The sequence below is a fragment of the Polyodon spathula genome, chromosome 8 (assembly GCF_017654505.1).
Source record: "Polyodon spathula isolate WHYD16114869_AA chromosome 8, ASM1765450v1, whole genome shotgun sequence".
Lineage (NCBI taxonomy): Eukaryota > Metazoa > Chordata > Actinopteri > Acipenseriformes > Polyodontidae > Polyodon > Polyodon spathula.
Genome location: NC_054541.1, coordinates 16,731,441 through 16,747,408, shown reverse-complemented (window position 1 = coordinate 16,747,408; position 15,968 = coordinate 16,731,441). Strand labels below are relative to the sequence as shown.

The 15,968-nt window shown below is 40.0% G+C and overlaps 1 protein-coding gene across 1 annotated transcript in view; it reads left to right on the top strand.

The window, feature by feature from the left end:
- Window positions 1-15,968, top strand: part of LOC121319532 (voltage-dependent L-type calcium channel subunit alpha-1C-like) — a 326,930-nt gene that overhangs the window by 204,807 nt on the left and 106,155 nt on the right. The window contains exons 5-7 of the mRNA XM_041257053.1: window positions 6,556-6,695; window positions 8,891-9,052; window positions 12,331-12,527. Of these exons, the coding sequence (XP_041112987.1) occupies window positions 6,556-6,695; window positions 8,891-9,052; window positions 12,331-12,527 (499 nt within the window). The remainder of the gene's footprint in view (window positions 1-6,555; window positions 6,696-8,890; window positions 9,053-12,330; window positions 12,528-15,968) is intronic.

Below are 15,968 nucleotides of genomic sequence, written 5' to 3'. Positions count from 1 at the left end.
GACCATTGGTTAAGTGTAAGAGAAAGGGGAGGTGGACCATCTATACAGAAGGGTATTTAATGTCACGCAAACATTGTAATGTTGAGTGTTGTTTGTCCTGTACCTGGGACCAGACTCCCTGCATATTGCCAGACACCCTGGCAACTGATTGAAGAAAAGGACTCTGTGCATTTTCTTGAATCTACTTAATCACCATCTATTTTTTGTAAGTTACTTCAGCACTTTTTAATTAATTCACATGCAGTTGTACGGAGACTCCAATTGAATGACTGATTAGCAATCGAGTCTTGGTACAGCTGCATAAAAGCAGCATGTTTTCACTCACTCGGGGTTGTGTGTTCGGTGAGTGGAGAACAGGTGTGGAGAGGAGAAAGTAAAAACGTAAATTAATTTAACTCACCATGTTTGTCTGTTCGTCCACTCGTTTGTCTGTTTGTTTAGTGTTAGTACGTTTTGTTTGTCTATTTATTTTGGCCTCAAGTGCCATGTGCTATGTTTTGTTTGTCTTTAAGCCTTTTATTTTCTGTCTGTTTAATCATTAAATGCTGAATGCAACCAAGCGCTCAGCTTCACCAAAACTCCACGTGTCTCTGTTTGTTCTGTGTTGGCTCCTGTTTCTGGTCTGACGTAACCCACTACAGCCGTCTTTGTGACAGTCAGTTAGTGTCCTGTAGTACATCTTCTTTGCAGTGAATGCTGGGGAAGTTGGGTATTTTTGGGAACAATTTAAAATTAATCAACCACAGTCCAGCAAGGCCAAACAGACAAGAGCCCGGCTTCAGAGAACCCCCTCTTGCGTATGTCGTGGGTGAAAGATTCCTGAGCTTTGCTTGTAGCAAGATTCAAACACCTAGCTCTAATCTCACAGCTATCCTGCTGCTTCAGTGCTACTGTAGTATATCCTTATTTAATGTAACTTTTATAATAAATGGTAACACATTACATTAAATATATTATATTTAGGGCTTCTGACTTTTGGTTTTAACCGATAAAAAAATGATAAAACATCCCTGACACAAAAATAAAATGAAATCGGGGTATAGTCAATAAACACAGAAAAAAAACCTATGGAAATGGTTATTCAATTCATGTTGACTTCACCCCTTTCCCATTAAAAAAAAAACTGAAACACCTTTCTGTGCAGCTGGGCAATGTCCCTCCTTCCTTACTCGTATCTATCATTGATTTGTTCTGAATACTTTAAACCCGCCCTAACTACTGACTGGCAGCAAATTCTACATTTGTATCATAGACTCCACTTAAAATGAGATTACAATACAGTAGAAGGCTTATTAGTGGGATTTAAAGCTGTTACAGTTAGATAGTGAGAACTTAAAACAGAATTGCAAATTGTGGCAACATGAAAAAAATGCCTAGACACAAAAAAACCAGAAGAATGTGCCCACGATCATAAGGATTTTGTTGTTTAAGACAACAAAGGAAAGAAGGTACTAAGTGTGCAAGTACTGTCGAGTTTCTACTATAGTGACAGAAAAAGTAACCGAAAACAATAATTTAGTACAGTACATAAAAAGCTAAAGCCCTGGAAAAAAAAAAAAAAAAAAAAAAAAAGATTTACATAAAACTCTGAAATAGCTGCAATGAATAAAACCCGAAAAACAGAATCCCTAATTATAATATATGTGAGTGCATTGTTAACAGTTTCGTGACTGGAGGGTATGATAGAAGTTCAGTGCGAAATCCAAGCAGTTATCATGTTCACCGTGCAGTGTTGGACAGATGGATGGATGAACACGATCAGCAAATTAGGATCCCCATTTTTTTAAATGATGACCCAAACTGGACTATGAGAGGCAAAAGTATGACATCAATGAGTTTTGTATTACCTTTTTATTGGGATTCGCATACATTTCATGAACTGAGTTTTGTTGTGGTCTCAACCCCAAGTGTAAAAAGTGTAAAAATCTCTTTAATACAGTAGTTCCAATGGTCTCTTAAGACTTGAGGGTGCCATCTAGTGAGAGCCAAGAGAAGCACTGTTGACACCATTGCGTACTACAGGTATGAACTGTTGTAAGAGGTTCGATTTCTTCTTAAAAAAAAAGTCATCTTCTTCAGATAAAGTCAATCAAAAATTGTTTATTCAGGAATCAAAATGCAAACAGGAACAAAGCAAATTGAAGAACACATGCAGCATATAGCAGACCTCAGAAGGTGTAATGTCTGAGCTGGCATCAGTGTAGATGTTAGTTTCTGAGCTGAGCTGAGCTTTCATGGCACAGAGATGTTAGTTTCTGAACTGGCTTCAGTGTAGGTGTTTCTTAGCTGAGCTTACCCGATCTGACCGAAGAAATGACTTTGTACAGCACAGATATACAGCTATCTGACATATTTTCCTTCATCAAATTTGGTTTTATTTCCCTAGCATGATGCAAGGCAAATCACATTAAAAGTTACATTTGCATTTCTTCTTCACTTTACCAATGTCAGCAGAAACCCAGATAACTCACATTTGAGAACAATGCTATGAGTTTTGCTCAATTCTCACAGGCAGCATAGCGCTGTACTCATGCATCATAAGATCGAAAGACAACGCTGGTGATTACAAACTGCTGATGTGCACCAGCTATGTACAGCTTAATTTTAAGAATTCATTAACCCTGCATTTATTCAGAGCTTACATTAAACACAGGAAAATCACACACTGTTTACAAACAGTTTCAATGATTTCTCACTTTGTTCACCATTTAAATGGGAAGCATAAGTAACAGGTTGTATAATGCAAAAGAACAGATGGCTGATGAAACAATAAGGGTTTGACAATAAGGCAATTTAACTGGAACAATGTGTACACTGTCCCACACATGGTGCGTGTTTATCAGAAAAAGCCTACGTGTTCCAATTGTATTGTGTGTTGTTATGCGTTCTGTAACACTTATCTAAAGTTATAGCATGTCACTTTTAACAAGAGTAAATGGTTTTAGAACTAGTTTCAATTGTTTTGATAATTGTTTGTATATAGGCTCAAAACATTTATTAAGCAGAAACAGTTTATGCAAAAACAAAAGTATTATCTGTACCAAGGTCACAGCTGCACTCTGAGTTATGAAAAGTCAGTCACTCCCTATAAAGGTGTATTTCGGGGGCAATGTGCTAAGCTAAAGATCTACAAGGCCAGGGCAATACATAGGCAAAAATCCTTACACTGTACACAATAATAAAAAGGTTAGAGTTGCACACAATTGTAAACCTACAATAATATGAAAAATCCAAAAGCGATTTTGTCATTCTCTTGATGAAAGATAATGTTATTCCGTCAAACATGAAAGTTAAAACCTTTGACGAGGAAAGTGAGGGTAGCAGTCTTAAAAGAGCATTCTTCATCTCTGGAGGCCTAATTTAATGATGAAAGGTCTCAAATTTAAAGTGTAGTGTATCTCACATCACAAAATCACCACTCAGCTGTGCATTGCAACCTCAAAAAGATGAGTGTCTTCTGTGCTATATGAATAAATAGAACAGAATACATGTTGGACACACAGAGAGACAGTTTTTCTTAAGGAGGCTTGACAGCAGACCATTATCTACAGTAGCATAGTGTCTATTTGTTATTTGAATGATTCCAGTTCTTTCACCTCAGTATTACAGCTTCACAATATAAATTACTTTCCCTCTACGGTACTGCCAGTTCAGAACCAGCCTCTCAGGAGTGTCACACAGCCTCTCCTGTAGAGTGTCACACAGCATTTCCTGTAGAGTGTCACACAGCTTCACCTCTTGTAGAGTGTCACACAGCATCGCCTCTTGTAGAGTGTCACACAGTCTCTCCTGTAGAGTGTCACACACTCTCGCCTCTTGTAGAATGTCACACAGCCTCTCCAGGAGAGTGACACACAGCTTCACCTCTTGTAGAGTGTCATACACCCTTGTGTCTTGTACAGTGTCACACACACCCTTGCCTCTTGTAGAGTGTCACACAGCCTCTCCTGTAGAGTATTACACAGCATCTCCTGTAGAGTATCACACAGCCTCACCTCTTGTAGAGTGTCAAACTGCCTCTCCTGTAGAGTGTCACACAGCCTCTCCTGTACAGTGTCATACAGCCCCGTCTCCTGTAGAGTGACACACAGCCTCTCCTGTAGAGTGTCACACAGCCTTTCCTGTAGAGTGTCACATAGTCTCACCTCTTGTAGAGTGTCGCATAGCATCTGTTGTAGAGTGTCACATAGCCTCGCCTATGGAGTGGCACACAGCCTCGCCTCTTGTAGAATGCCACACAGTCTTGCCTCTTGTGGAATGTCACACAGACTCTCCTGTAGTGTCACATAGCCTCGCCTGTAAAGTGGCACACAGCTGTTCCTGTAGAGTGTTTTGCAACCTTGCTTTTTGTAGTGTCACACAGCCTCTCCTGTAGAGTGTCACACAACATTGCCTCTTATAGAGTGTTACACAGCCTCTCCTATAGAGTGGCACACAGCCTTGCCTCTTGTAGAGTGTCACACAGCCTTTTCTATAGAGTATCACACAGCCTTTCCTGTAGAGTTTCATACAGTCTCGCCTCTTGTAGAGTGTCATACAGCCTTGCCTCTTGTAGAGTGTCACACAGCCTCATCTGTAAAGTATCACACAGCCTCACCTCTTGTAGAGTGTCACACAGCCTCTCCTGTAGAGTGACACACAGCCTCACCTCTTATAGAGTGCCACACAGCCTTTCCTGTAGAGTGTCACACAACATTTCCTGTAGAGTGTCACACAGCCTTTCCTGTAGATTGTCACACAGCCTCTCCTGTAGAGTGGCACACAGCCTCACCTCTTGTAGAATGTCACACAGCATCTCCTGTAGAGTGTCACACAGCCTCTCCTGTAGAGTGGCACACAGTCTCACCTCTTGTAGAATGTCACACAGCCTCTCCTGTAGAGTGTCACACAGCCTCTCCTGTAGAGTGTCACACAGCCTCTCCTGAAGAGTGGCACAGAGCCTTTCCTGTAGAGTGTCACACAGCATCTCCTGTAGAGTGGCACACAGCATCTTCTGCTGCAGGCGTTCCTGGAGTGTGAAGGTGACCTAGTTATTGACAGCACGCTCTGGAGCTTGTGACTGGAGGTGTACTCAGCCTAATACTACTTACTGCACTTGAGGAATGCATGCTCATATACACAATTGTCCTCTCCTTTCCCTGCGTGTGGAAGGCCATCACATTAGCATATGGTTTTTTAATGTTGTAAATTTAGCAGATTATTAAAATAAGTCAAATTCCTGGTCTTGACAAAATAACTGAGATAAAATGTTGCTGCTTCCTGGTATCAAAATGGTTGTCCTCACTGAAATCAGTGACCTACAGCCAGTAGGCAGCAGTTTATGAATAGCAGTGGTCCTCAAAGTATCTTGGCATGGGCATAAATTGATCTTACTTGGTGTTTGCGGGCACACTGACTATTGCATAGATTCTTATCTTACACACTGCCTTCTTGTTGTGAAAAATAAAAAATATATATATATATATATATATATATATATATATATATATATATATATATATATATATATATATATATATATAATTGATATTTTTTTTAAGTGGAGTTATTCTTGGTTCACTCTAATAAGTCCAAGTCTCGGGCAGTAATTATGCGGGCTGCGCTTATTCTTTAAATAATTTACATAAAATAAGCAATGCAAATATTTTTAAAATAGCATGTTTACACAGATAACCATGAATAAACTAAAATCAAAAAGTGTAACTAGCATCTTGCTTTATTTCAATTTGACAAATTAATCAACACTACTCTGTTTTAAAGATCACTCATCTCCAGTACAATTATTCAGAGAAAGTGGATTGGTAACTAAATATACTACGGTGTTTCCCTTGTCTGGTGAAATAAAAAAAAAAAAATACAAAGATAGAAAATTAAATTCTAAATACTGAAATGTATTATTTTTCTCAATAACAGTCGGCGAAACTCAGTGCTTACCTGGCATATTAACACCCTGCCTCAGCTCATGAATGATTGGACAGCTGTCAGATCTGTCACTTTCCCATTGGCTATTCACTCACCTTCAATTTTCATGCAGAATACCATGAATGGCCTCTGACTGCTTATGACTGGACAGATATTTGACTCTCCTATTGGTTAAACTTACAGTCGGTACCTGCACCTGAAACACACAGTTTATGTCCCACCCAGCTTATGATTGGGCTACCACAGAGACAATGCATGTGTTCAATTGGTTGATCATATCACAAAAGCCATTCATAAAAAAAAAAACGTTTTGTACGTACAAGCACAGCATAAGTGAGCAGTATTGTCAACAGACTGCTGTGGCGCTTTTTGTGGAAAACATGTTTAAAGCTTTCTTTTTTTCCAATGCTACGACCCGCCAGAAATGTGTTCACAACCTGTAATTTAAGAACAGAATGACTTTAAGGACCACTGATCTATAGGATTGTATTAGAAATATCACTGCCTTAATAAACAAAAAAGTAAACAAGAACCAACATATTCTCAGCACAATAAATGGAATTATGTTAATACAATGTTTTTTAAAACACTGGTTAGCTCTCCTATATGTATTTCTGTGTTTCCTTCCTTTAGGCTTTTCAGCGCTATTTTAGAACAAGCAACGAAAGCAGAGGGAACGAACCCGATAGGCGGGAAGGCGGCAGGATTTGATGTGAAAGCTCTCCGGGCCTTCCGAGTCCTGCGTCCTTTGAGACTGGTGTCCGGCGTTCCCAGTGAGTATTCCCAGGTTCCTCCCTGCAGTGAGGCGATGCAGTGTAAGAGAGAGCGATGACATGTTCAGAGGTTACAACACTGGGATGGTTCGGGTCCCTGAGTGGCTCACCTGGCTGTGCCAAGTTATTGATCGGGACAGGAGGAGTCACATTGACTGTGACACTCACCACTCTACACCTGACCCTGCTGGCCAGGTGCCCATTGAACACGAGTGACACTTACAGTACTGGCCTTTGTCCTGCAGGGTCCGCTAGCTTGCCGTCATCTGCTGCTGAGCTCCAGGGGTGTAACGAGGCGACTGGCTTGCCTTCAGTTCTGCTTGAGCTGTTGTGGGGAATTGCTGCAGTGGGGATGCGTAATGCATTCTAAACTGTGGAGAAAAACTGGGGTTAAAATTGTTGCACACAATTAATTGCACACATTTTTTTTAAAAAAAGGTGCTTTGGGGAAAAATAAATTCAGGCAATGCACAAAGTGCACGAAAAAGATGTTTTTTGTGACAGTGTCCCAGCATACTTCTTAGAAATCCTTGCGTTTTTATAGCCTTCAAAAGCGAAGTGAATAACCAAATCGCCCCAGAATTCAGATAACCTCCATATTTTCTGAAATAGTTTAGCTTGCCACTTAATTGCACATGGAATAGGATTACTTTATAATAAGGTCAATTGCAAACATACATAAAATCACCTCACACTGACTGCTCAGACAACTGAACAAGTTGAATTACAATTATACTGAATAACCTGTCAGAATCTGTGTGACATACCCCTCATATTTTATATCTGCAATTATGTCATTTTTCTTTGTCTCTTTATTTCAGATATACAATTTACCCCCACCCAATACAGTATATAGCAAATCTGTCAACCTCTCCTATCTTAGAAAAGCAGTAACGTCACTCCAAGAATCTGTGCCTAATGGTAGCTTACCTTATTCAGCCAATCAAAATGCTCAAACTACTAACCTGTCATCTCTAAAGGTGATACTTGGAGGCAGAGTTGAGGGAGTCGCTGTTTAAAATATTCTATAAATGATTTTATAGAAGAAATGTTAAGCATGAGTAAAAGCTGACAGGATTGTTAGGTAGTGTTGCACTGCAGGGTCATTCCAGTTCAAGCAGACCAAATTCTGGGGAGGTATTTCCTCTATTTTGAGGATGAGGCATAAACCACTTTTGATGGAGAAAAAGGTTCCAGGCTGGGTGTTGTGTGCACAAGAAGAAGATCCATGAACTCATGCAGCCCCACATTGCCTGCGGGCTTGCCTATAAGCTGCCCAGAACTGCGTTGTCCTCCGATGCTGTAGCTCTGGGTGGCAGCATGGTGAGTCTGCAATGTGTAAAAAAGCGGGCGGCTCACGGCACACGCAGCATGTGTTCGTCTCTGCCCTTCCCGAGTCAGCGCTGAAGAGGGAGAAAATAACGAAAAAACTAATTGGCGACTACTAAATAAAAAAAAATAAAAAGAGAATGCTAATAGAGGAATTTTGTCAGCATCATTTTTTTAATTTATTTTTTATTTTAAATTTAGCTGCCACCAATGGATTTTTTACCCCATTTTTTCCCAATTTGGAATCGGCAATTGTACGTATTGATCTCGGTCGACTTCACAAAACGACGGCAGACACATGCATCCTCCGAAACTTGCCCTGCCAAGCCATTTTTTTCTGCACTGCAGGTCCACAGCAAAGCCATCAGACCCATAGTGCCAAAGGACAACGCAGATCTAAGTGGCTCCACAGCTGACCCACAAGCGCCCTGCCAGCCACAGAAGTCGCTGGTGCACGGTGAACCAAGGACTGCCTCACTGACCTGAGCCCTCCCTATTTGCCGTCCATGACCGGGAGTTCCCTGGGGGCGGCGCACAGTTGGTCAAGAGCCGCCCCCCTGGGAACTCCCGGTCATGGTTGGCAAATAACATAATCTGGATATGAACCAGCGATCTCTAGGCAATAGAGCCAGTATCATTTGAATGCTTGTTACAAAGGCTTTCCAACCAAAACTAATGAATTGACTTACAATAAGTCATTGATGTAAGGATTTGAGCAACCCACATAGTGCCCTTGAGCTGGAAGGACACATGTGGGTCTGGGCAGTTTTTCAGTGTTGTGCGCTATGGTGTAACGATCATCATGTATAAACTCCCATTGCAAGGTGATATGTTACTTGTGAGAATAACAAATTGCTGTCTTTCAGGTCTTCAGGTAGTATTGAACTCCATCATTAAGGCCATGGTGCCCCTACTGCACATCGCCTTGCTGGTACTGTTTGTAATCATCATCTACGCCATCATAGGACTGGAACTTTTCATGGGCAAAATGCACAGGACTTGCATGTTCTTCAGAGATGGCCTAACAGGTAATTCCTCTTTTCAGTTCTTTCCAACCGCATGGTGTGTTTACCAGATTATTCTACCATGTAGGCTTGTGTCCATTCATCAATGAAGGCTAAGTCTAACTTTTGATCTGATCTCTCCGTCATCCAGAAAAGGATCAGTTTGAAAATATTTTAGGTATCTGCATTTTTGAATAGCTTTAGATTGAAAGAAATGAATGCCCATAGAGATCACATGCTAAACCAGTAAAACTAATTAAGAGGAATAGAGAAGAGTGACTCATTATGAAAGTGTTTAGAGTGGATAAAGTTGCATTTGTGTAGTTTTGTGGCTGTATTGGTTCTAATCAGTGATTGGATACTAAATAAATTACAGGCCATACACAGTAGTTCCTTTTGATTCTGGGTCCACTTAAATGCATTCTTGGTCTGGACACCAAAAGTATTATGTATAATATCTCAAAATATATTCAAAGAGATGTGAGACTGTATTCAAAGAGAGTCGAGACTGTATTCAAAGAGATGCAACACGACTGTATTCAAAGAGATGCAAGGCTGTATTTAAAGAGATGCAAGGCTGTATTCAAAGAGATGCAAGACTGTATTTAAAGAGATGTAAGACTATATTTAAAGAGATGCAAGGCTGTATGCAAAGAGATGCAAGCCTATTTACAGAGATGCAATACTGTATTTAAAGAGATGCAAGGCTATATTCAAAGATATGCAAGACTGTATTCAAAGAGATGCAAGACTATTCAAAGAGATACAAGACTATTCAAAGAGATGCAAGACTGTATTTGAAGAGATGTGAGGCTGTCAATGAGATGCAAGACTGTATTTAAAGAGATGTGAGACTATATTCAAAGAGATGCGAGGCTATCAGAGATGCAAGACTGTATTTAAAGAGATGCAATACTTTATTCAAAGAAATGCAAGACTGTACTCAAAGAAATGTGAGACTGTATTTAAAGAGATGCAAGACTGTATTCAAAGAGATGAAAGACTGTATTCAAAGAGAAGTTAGACTGTATTTAAAGATGTGAGGCTGCCAAAGAGATGCAAGACTGTATTTAAAGAGATGCGAGGCTGTATTCAAAGAGATGAAAGGCTGTATTCAAAGAGATGCAACAAGGCTGTATTTAAAGAGATGCAAGACTGTATTCAAAGAGATGCAAGACTGTATTTAAAGAGATGCGAGACTATTTAAAGAGATGCAAGGCTGTATTTGGAGATACAAGGCTGTATTCAAAGAGATGCAACAAGGCTGTATTTAATTAGATTCAAGACTATTCAAAAAGATGTGAGGCTGTATTCAGAGATGCAAAACTATTCAAAGAGATGCAAGACTGTATTCAAAGAGATGCAAGGCTGTATTCAAAGAGGTGCAAGGCTGTATTCAAAGAGATGCAAGGCTGTATTCAAAGAGATGCAACAAGGCTGTATTCAAAGAGATGCAACAAGGCTGTATTTAAAGAGATGCAAGACTGTATTCAAAGAGATGTGAGACTGTATTTAAAGAGATGAAAGGCTGTATTCAAAGAGATGCAACAAGGCTGTATTCAAAGAGATGCAACAAGGTTGTATTCAAAGAGATGCAACAAGGCTGTATTTAAAGAGATGCGAGGCTGTATTTAAAGAGATGCGAGACTGTATTCAAAGAGATGCAAGACTATTTAAAAAGATGCAAGACTGTATTCAAAGAGATGCAAGGCTGTATCAAAGAAATGCAACAAGACTGTATTCAAAGAGATGTGAGGCTGTATTCAAAGAGATGCAAGACTATTTAAAGAGATGCAAGACTGTATTCAAAGAGATGCAAGGCTGTATCAAAGAGATGCAACAAGACTGTATTCAAAGAGATGTGAGGCTGTATTCAAAGTGATACAAGACAATATTCAAAGAGATGCAAGACTGTATTCAAAGAGATGTGAGGCTGTAGTCAAAGAAATGCAACAAAACTGTATTCAAAGAGATGTGAGGCTGTATTCAAAGTGATACAAGACAGTATTTAAAGAGATGCAAGACTGTATTCAAGGCTGTATTCAAAGAGATGCAACACGACTGTATTCAAAGAGATGCAAGGTGGTATTTAAAGAGATGCAAGGCTGTATTCAAAGAGATGTAACAAGGCTGTATTCAAAGAGATGTAACAAGGCTGTATTCAAATAAATGCAACAAGACTGTATTCAAAGAGATGCAAGACTGTATTTAAAGAGATGCAAGGCTGTATTCAAAGAGATGCAAGACTGTATTCAAAGAGAAGCGAAACTGTATTCAAAGAGAAGCGAGACTGTATTCAAAGAGGTGCAACACGACTATTCAAAGAGATGCGAGGCTGTATTTAAAGAGGTGGAAGACTATTTAAATGCCTCTCATTCTTGCTCCTTTTCCTTCTGTGAGCTTTTTTATGTGTTTTTTTTCTCAATATTAGCTGACATATGACTGATACTGTATAGCGATACTTTATGTGAGCCTGTCTTTTTAGCAGTGTGTAAGAACTGGCTGAGGCAAGAAAAGTATGATTAAAGTCTGGTTCATCCACATTGTTAGAGCCTAGATTTGCAAATGATGATGTATTATCACAGTGGACGGTTACTATTTGTCACATAAAGCATGCTTTTCAAACCCCACTTGTTCCACCATCACCAACATTCCTCCCAGAGATAGCTTTGCGTTCAAAGTTATCAATCAAACCGGGATTGTTTAACTTCACTATTTATCATGTAGTGGAACTAGAAGGAACTACAGTATCTGCCAGCACCTCTATGTGTTTATACTTTATTTATTTGCAGTCAACAGCCACAGCTTTGCTTTCATAGGCCAGGATACAGGCACCAGCATGTATCCTATGAACTCACAGTACTGAGATTGAAGTGCCTTGGTGGTGGTATATAATGCTAATCAAAGCAGTACACTCTGCATGTTTAATACTCCTAGAAACAATGTCACAAGTTTTGCTTTCCATTCCATAGATTGTACTGGAGAGAAGCAGGATACCATCAGCAGAGTTAGCTCGTCAAAGCTCATTGTAGTCGGTCAGTTTTACCATTTGCTGTAGTGTCACAGTCACAGTCACTGCCGGCATTTGAATGGGATATCCCTGTGATGAATTTTACGGAAATGTGTGTCTGCTTATAGTTTTACATCATATCAACCCTAGAATTAAATCTTAATCATGTACCACTACACGTAGAACAGATTTAACAGAAATACCAAGAGAACATGGTAATACTCTGCCGCTGGGTCTCTGTGGGTGTATGCAGGTGTCCTGGCTACCCCTCATGGTAATACTTCTCTTGTAGGAATGGCTGCAGAGGAGAAGCCGGCCCCCTGTGCCCCGGACACAGCGCACGGGCGGCACTGTAAAAACAGCACCAAATGCGAGATGGGCTGGGTGGGGCCCAACGATGGCATCAGCAACTTCGATAACTTTGCCTTCGCCATGCTCACCGTCTTTCAGTGCATCACCATGGAGGGCTGGACTGACGTGCTCTACGACGTGAGTGAGCATCCCTGCCCTGTTTGTGACCTCTGCAATACAACGAACCAGCTAGATCACTGATCAGGATAGAGAACTCAGGGGTCTGAGAGCCAAGAGGCGCAGCACAGTGCAGTGTAGAGAATTGAGTACTGGAGATCTGAGAGACAACAAGCGCAGCACAGTGCAGTGTAGAGAACTGAGTACTGGGGATCTGAGAGACAACAAGCGCAGCACAGTGCAGTGTAGAGAACTGAGTACTGGGGATCTGAGAGACAACAAGCGCAGCACAGTGCAGTGTAGAGAACTGAGTACTGGAGATCTGGGAGCCAACAAACTAAATACAGTACAGTATAGAGAACTCAGTACTGGAGATCTGAGATCCAACAAACTAAATGCAGTATAGCACAGAGACATTACTGGGGATAGGAAAGGCAACAAACTCAATACAGAATAGCATAGAGAACTCAGTGCTGGTGATATGAAAGACAACAAACTCAATACAATACAGTACAGAGAATTCAGTTCTGGGAATCTGACAGCCAGTTAATTTAATACACATAACTCAGTAAGGGGATTCTGATAGACTGTGGATTCAGTACAGTATATTTTAAATTCCATACAGAGAACTCAGTGGTGGTGTCTGAAAACCAGTAAATGCAATACAGTATAGATACCTGAAATATATGCCTATATATAAAATATATCCTACTTTGCTGTCTTTCCTCTGAGAGTGAAAGTAGTTTGAAATAAATTCTCCTGTCTAATTTAATCTATTGCAACTGCAAAGCGGCTTCTGTTAAGTGCAACCAATATAACAAGGTTATTGCTAACCCTAATCTAAAATTATTTACGATTCCAATCTAAATAATTGATCAGGATCAGACTCATGTATAACTAAACCGCATGCATACATACACACAGTGTTAATATTTAATGACAGAAAACCATTAATGGATAGCCCCTATGTTAATACAAATATTACATTACTGTTGAGTTAAAATACAGTGTGGGTCGAAAATCACTTGACTATATGCCTGGAGGAAAAAGCAATGAGCAGTGAAGCTGAACAGGTAGCAATAAACCATGTGGCCGATATACTTGACACCTTGCAATCTTGTGCCAAAGGGCATTTAGAGGGGCTGAATGTGTCGACAACAGTGCCTCTAAGCAAGTTGTTAGTGTAAGAAAAGTGTCTCTGTTTCTTTCTATTCTGACACTGAAGTATGACTGTGCTATATGAGCAACCATAGTAGAGAGAAGACCTGAGAGATTGGAGGTTCAAGTTGTGTAACTTGTATCTATTGTGTTAGGTAACTTTATTCGCTAAAGTAATACAAGCTACTGTTTTATATACAGTACATAAGAGCCTCTACATCTGATAGGGATAAGCAAGTGCCTTACATTAATTATCTCACCAAGATCTACTTTTGCACCCAACAGAACTAGGTTGCATTGTACTAAAGAACTTGCTTTTCTTCTCCACAGTTCCAGCAATTAGTCATGTGACTTTCAAACCACCCACTTTTGCTGCTGGCTCCATCTTATAAATGCGCATTTGCACACAAAAACTCAGGACCTCTTACAACCAACCAAAATGTGCCAAAGATGAGTTGAGTCTGTCCTTTACTCAGGAGCCAACACCTTCCTAAGAACAATAGAACTGAGTGTTGAACATATTAAAGCCAGAATGATTAACTATTAATTATTGGAGAGACAGCATTTCAATAAAGACAACTGCAGGTTATTTGCACCAAAACAAATCTGTACAAATAACCAATTAATGGAGATCATAGAGCCAGCACATTCAAAACAGAAAGCTGTAGTTAGGGTGGAACAGGGGATCTGCGTGCTTGTTTGACAAGGGCTGATCTGAGTGTCTCTAATGACAGTGTAATTACTTGATAATTACTTGTGTGGTAACATTGTAATTACACATCCACAAGTGTAAATGTAGTATAGTTATAAAATATGCTAGTGTAACATGATGTAGGCTGGGTAGGAACCGGTGACCCAGCACACTGCAAGTGAGTGTCTTAAACACTATGCAAAAGAGCAGAGCTCCTCTGCATTCAAGGTCATAGAGGTTTTTACCTCATCTCAGCTAACTAACATTGGGCAGAATGTGTCATGACAGTGCATTACACAACATTGCCTGTTACACCAGCGGCTGCCATCTTTCCTTCATTTTGTAATTAAACATGTTTTTGCATTGTAACTACAGAAGCATATGTATAATTACTGTGTTATTATAATGCAAACATATAGTGTCTTTTGGGGCCATCACATGTTTGGATGTTTTTTTTTTTTTTAAATAAAAATGGGATTACCTGTTTTGTTAGAGATCAGTAGCTAAACCTGGAGCTAAGAATCGTAAATCTTTATGTTTTTAATTGTTTTTAAGATTGTGGTGCTGTGGAGTTTAAAATAGTATATTGTGTTATCTTTGTGCATTTAATGTAAATTGACCCCCAGATCAGCCCTCGTAAGAATAAATACACTGGAGCCGGGGAGGGAAGGGTTAGCTACAGTATAATATAGCACTCTGTGATCCACACAGATGGCAGCAGGGCTAGAATACACTGGTGTGAAGTTATCTACGGTTTTAAGGTAACATGTATCAGTACAGCTGCACACTTGCTTCTTATAGAGCAGGGATATTATACCTTGGCTAATTTACTCTAATTAAACCTCAGGGGAATCCCTGAAATTCAAATCTTTCATTGGAACAGCTTGATCATGAATGCATACCTTCAATGAATGAGAGTGCCATTGCACTTTACGGTTTACTGCTAGTGTGATAAGCAAGGTAACAGTGCAAGGAGTTTAAAACCGTAGTTAGCACTGTTTTAATAGAGACTGCCCTGGCACTGTCAGCTTTTCCTCACTGTCCTACTTTCTGCTCTGCTGCTGCTCCCTTTGTCTGTGGCTCACTCTAAAATCAGGCTACAGGTTTAAAAAAAAAAAAAAGCTCCATTCGGCCTACTGGATTATTGACACAGGATTTTCTTTCCTCCCTGCGTGCAGCATGGATTTGTGGAAAGTGAATCCGTTTTGGAACACCAATATGCCTACAGCTGTAAATAGAGCGCCGGGGGCACTGTAGTCAAAGTACTCTAGGCTTGACGACAGTTTCTTTTTTTTTTCCTATGGCAGCCCTTCTGTACAGAGAAAGGGGTTTCAATAGATTTAGCTTTAAACTGCCAAATCACAACATGCAGGAGTTTAGCTCCTTGTCCTTTCTACAGTATCGAAATCACAAGGGTGCAAAAAGCCTGGTTTTAATACTTTACCTCAGCCATAAACTTGCATGCATGGGTGCAAATGGCACTGTACTATCCAGCCCCCTGTGTTCCCCTACAGGTATTCAGCCAGAAATACTGTATTTATTATGGGCTTTTCTACTACAGTAGTTTAGTTTAGCATTATGAGATGTGATAAATATTAAAAAGGTGATATTAT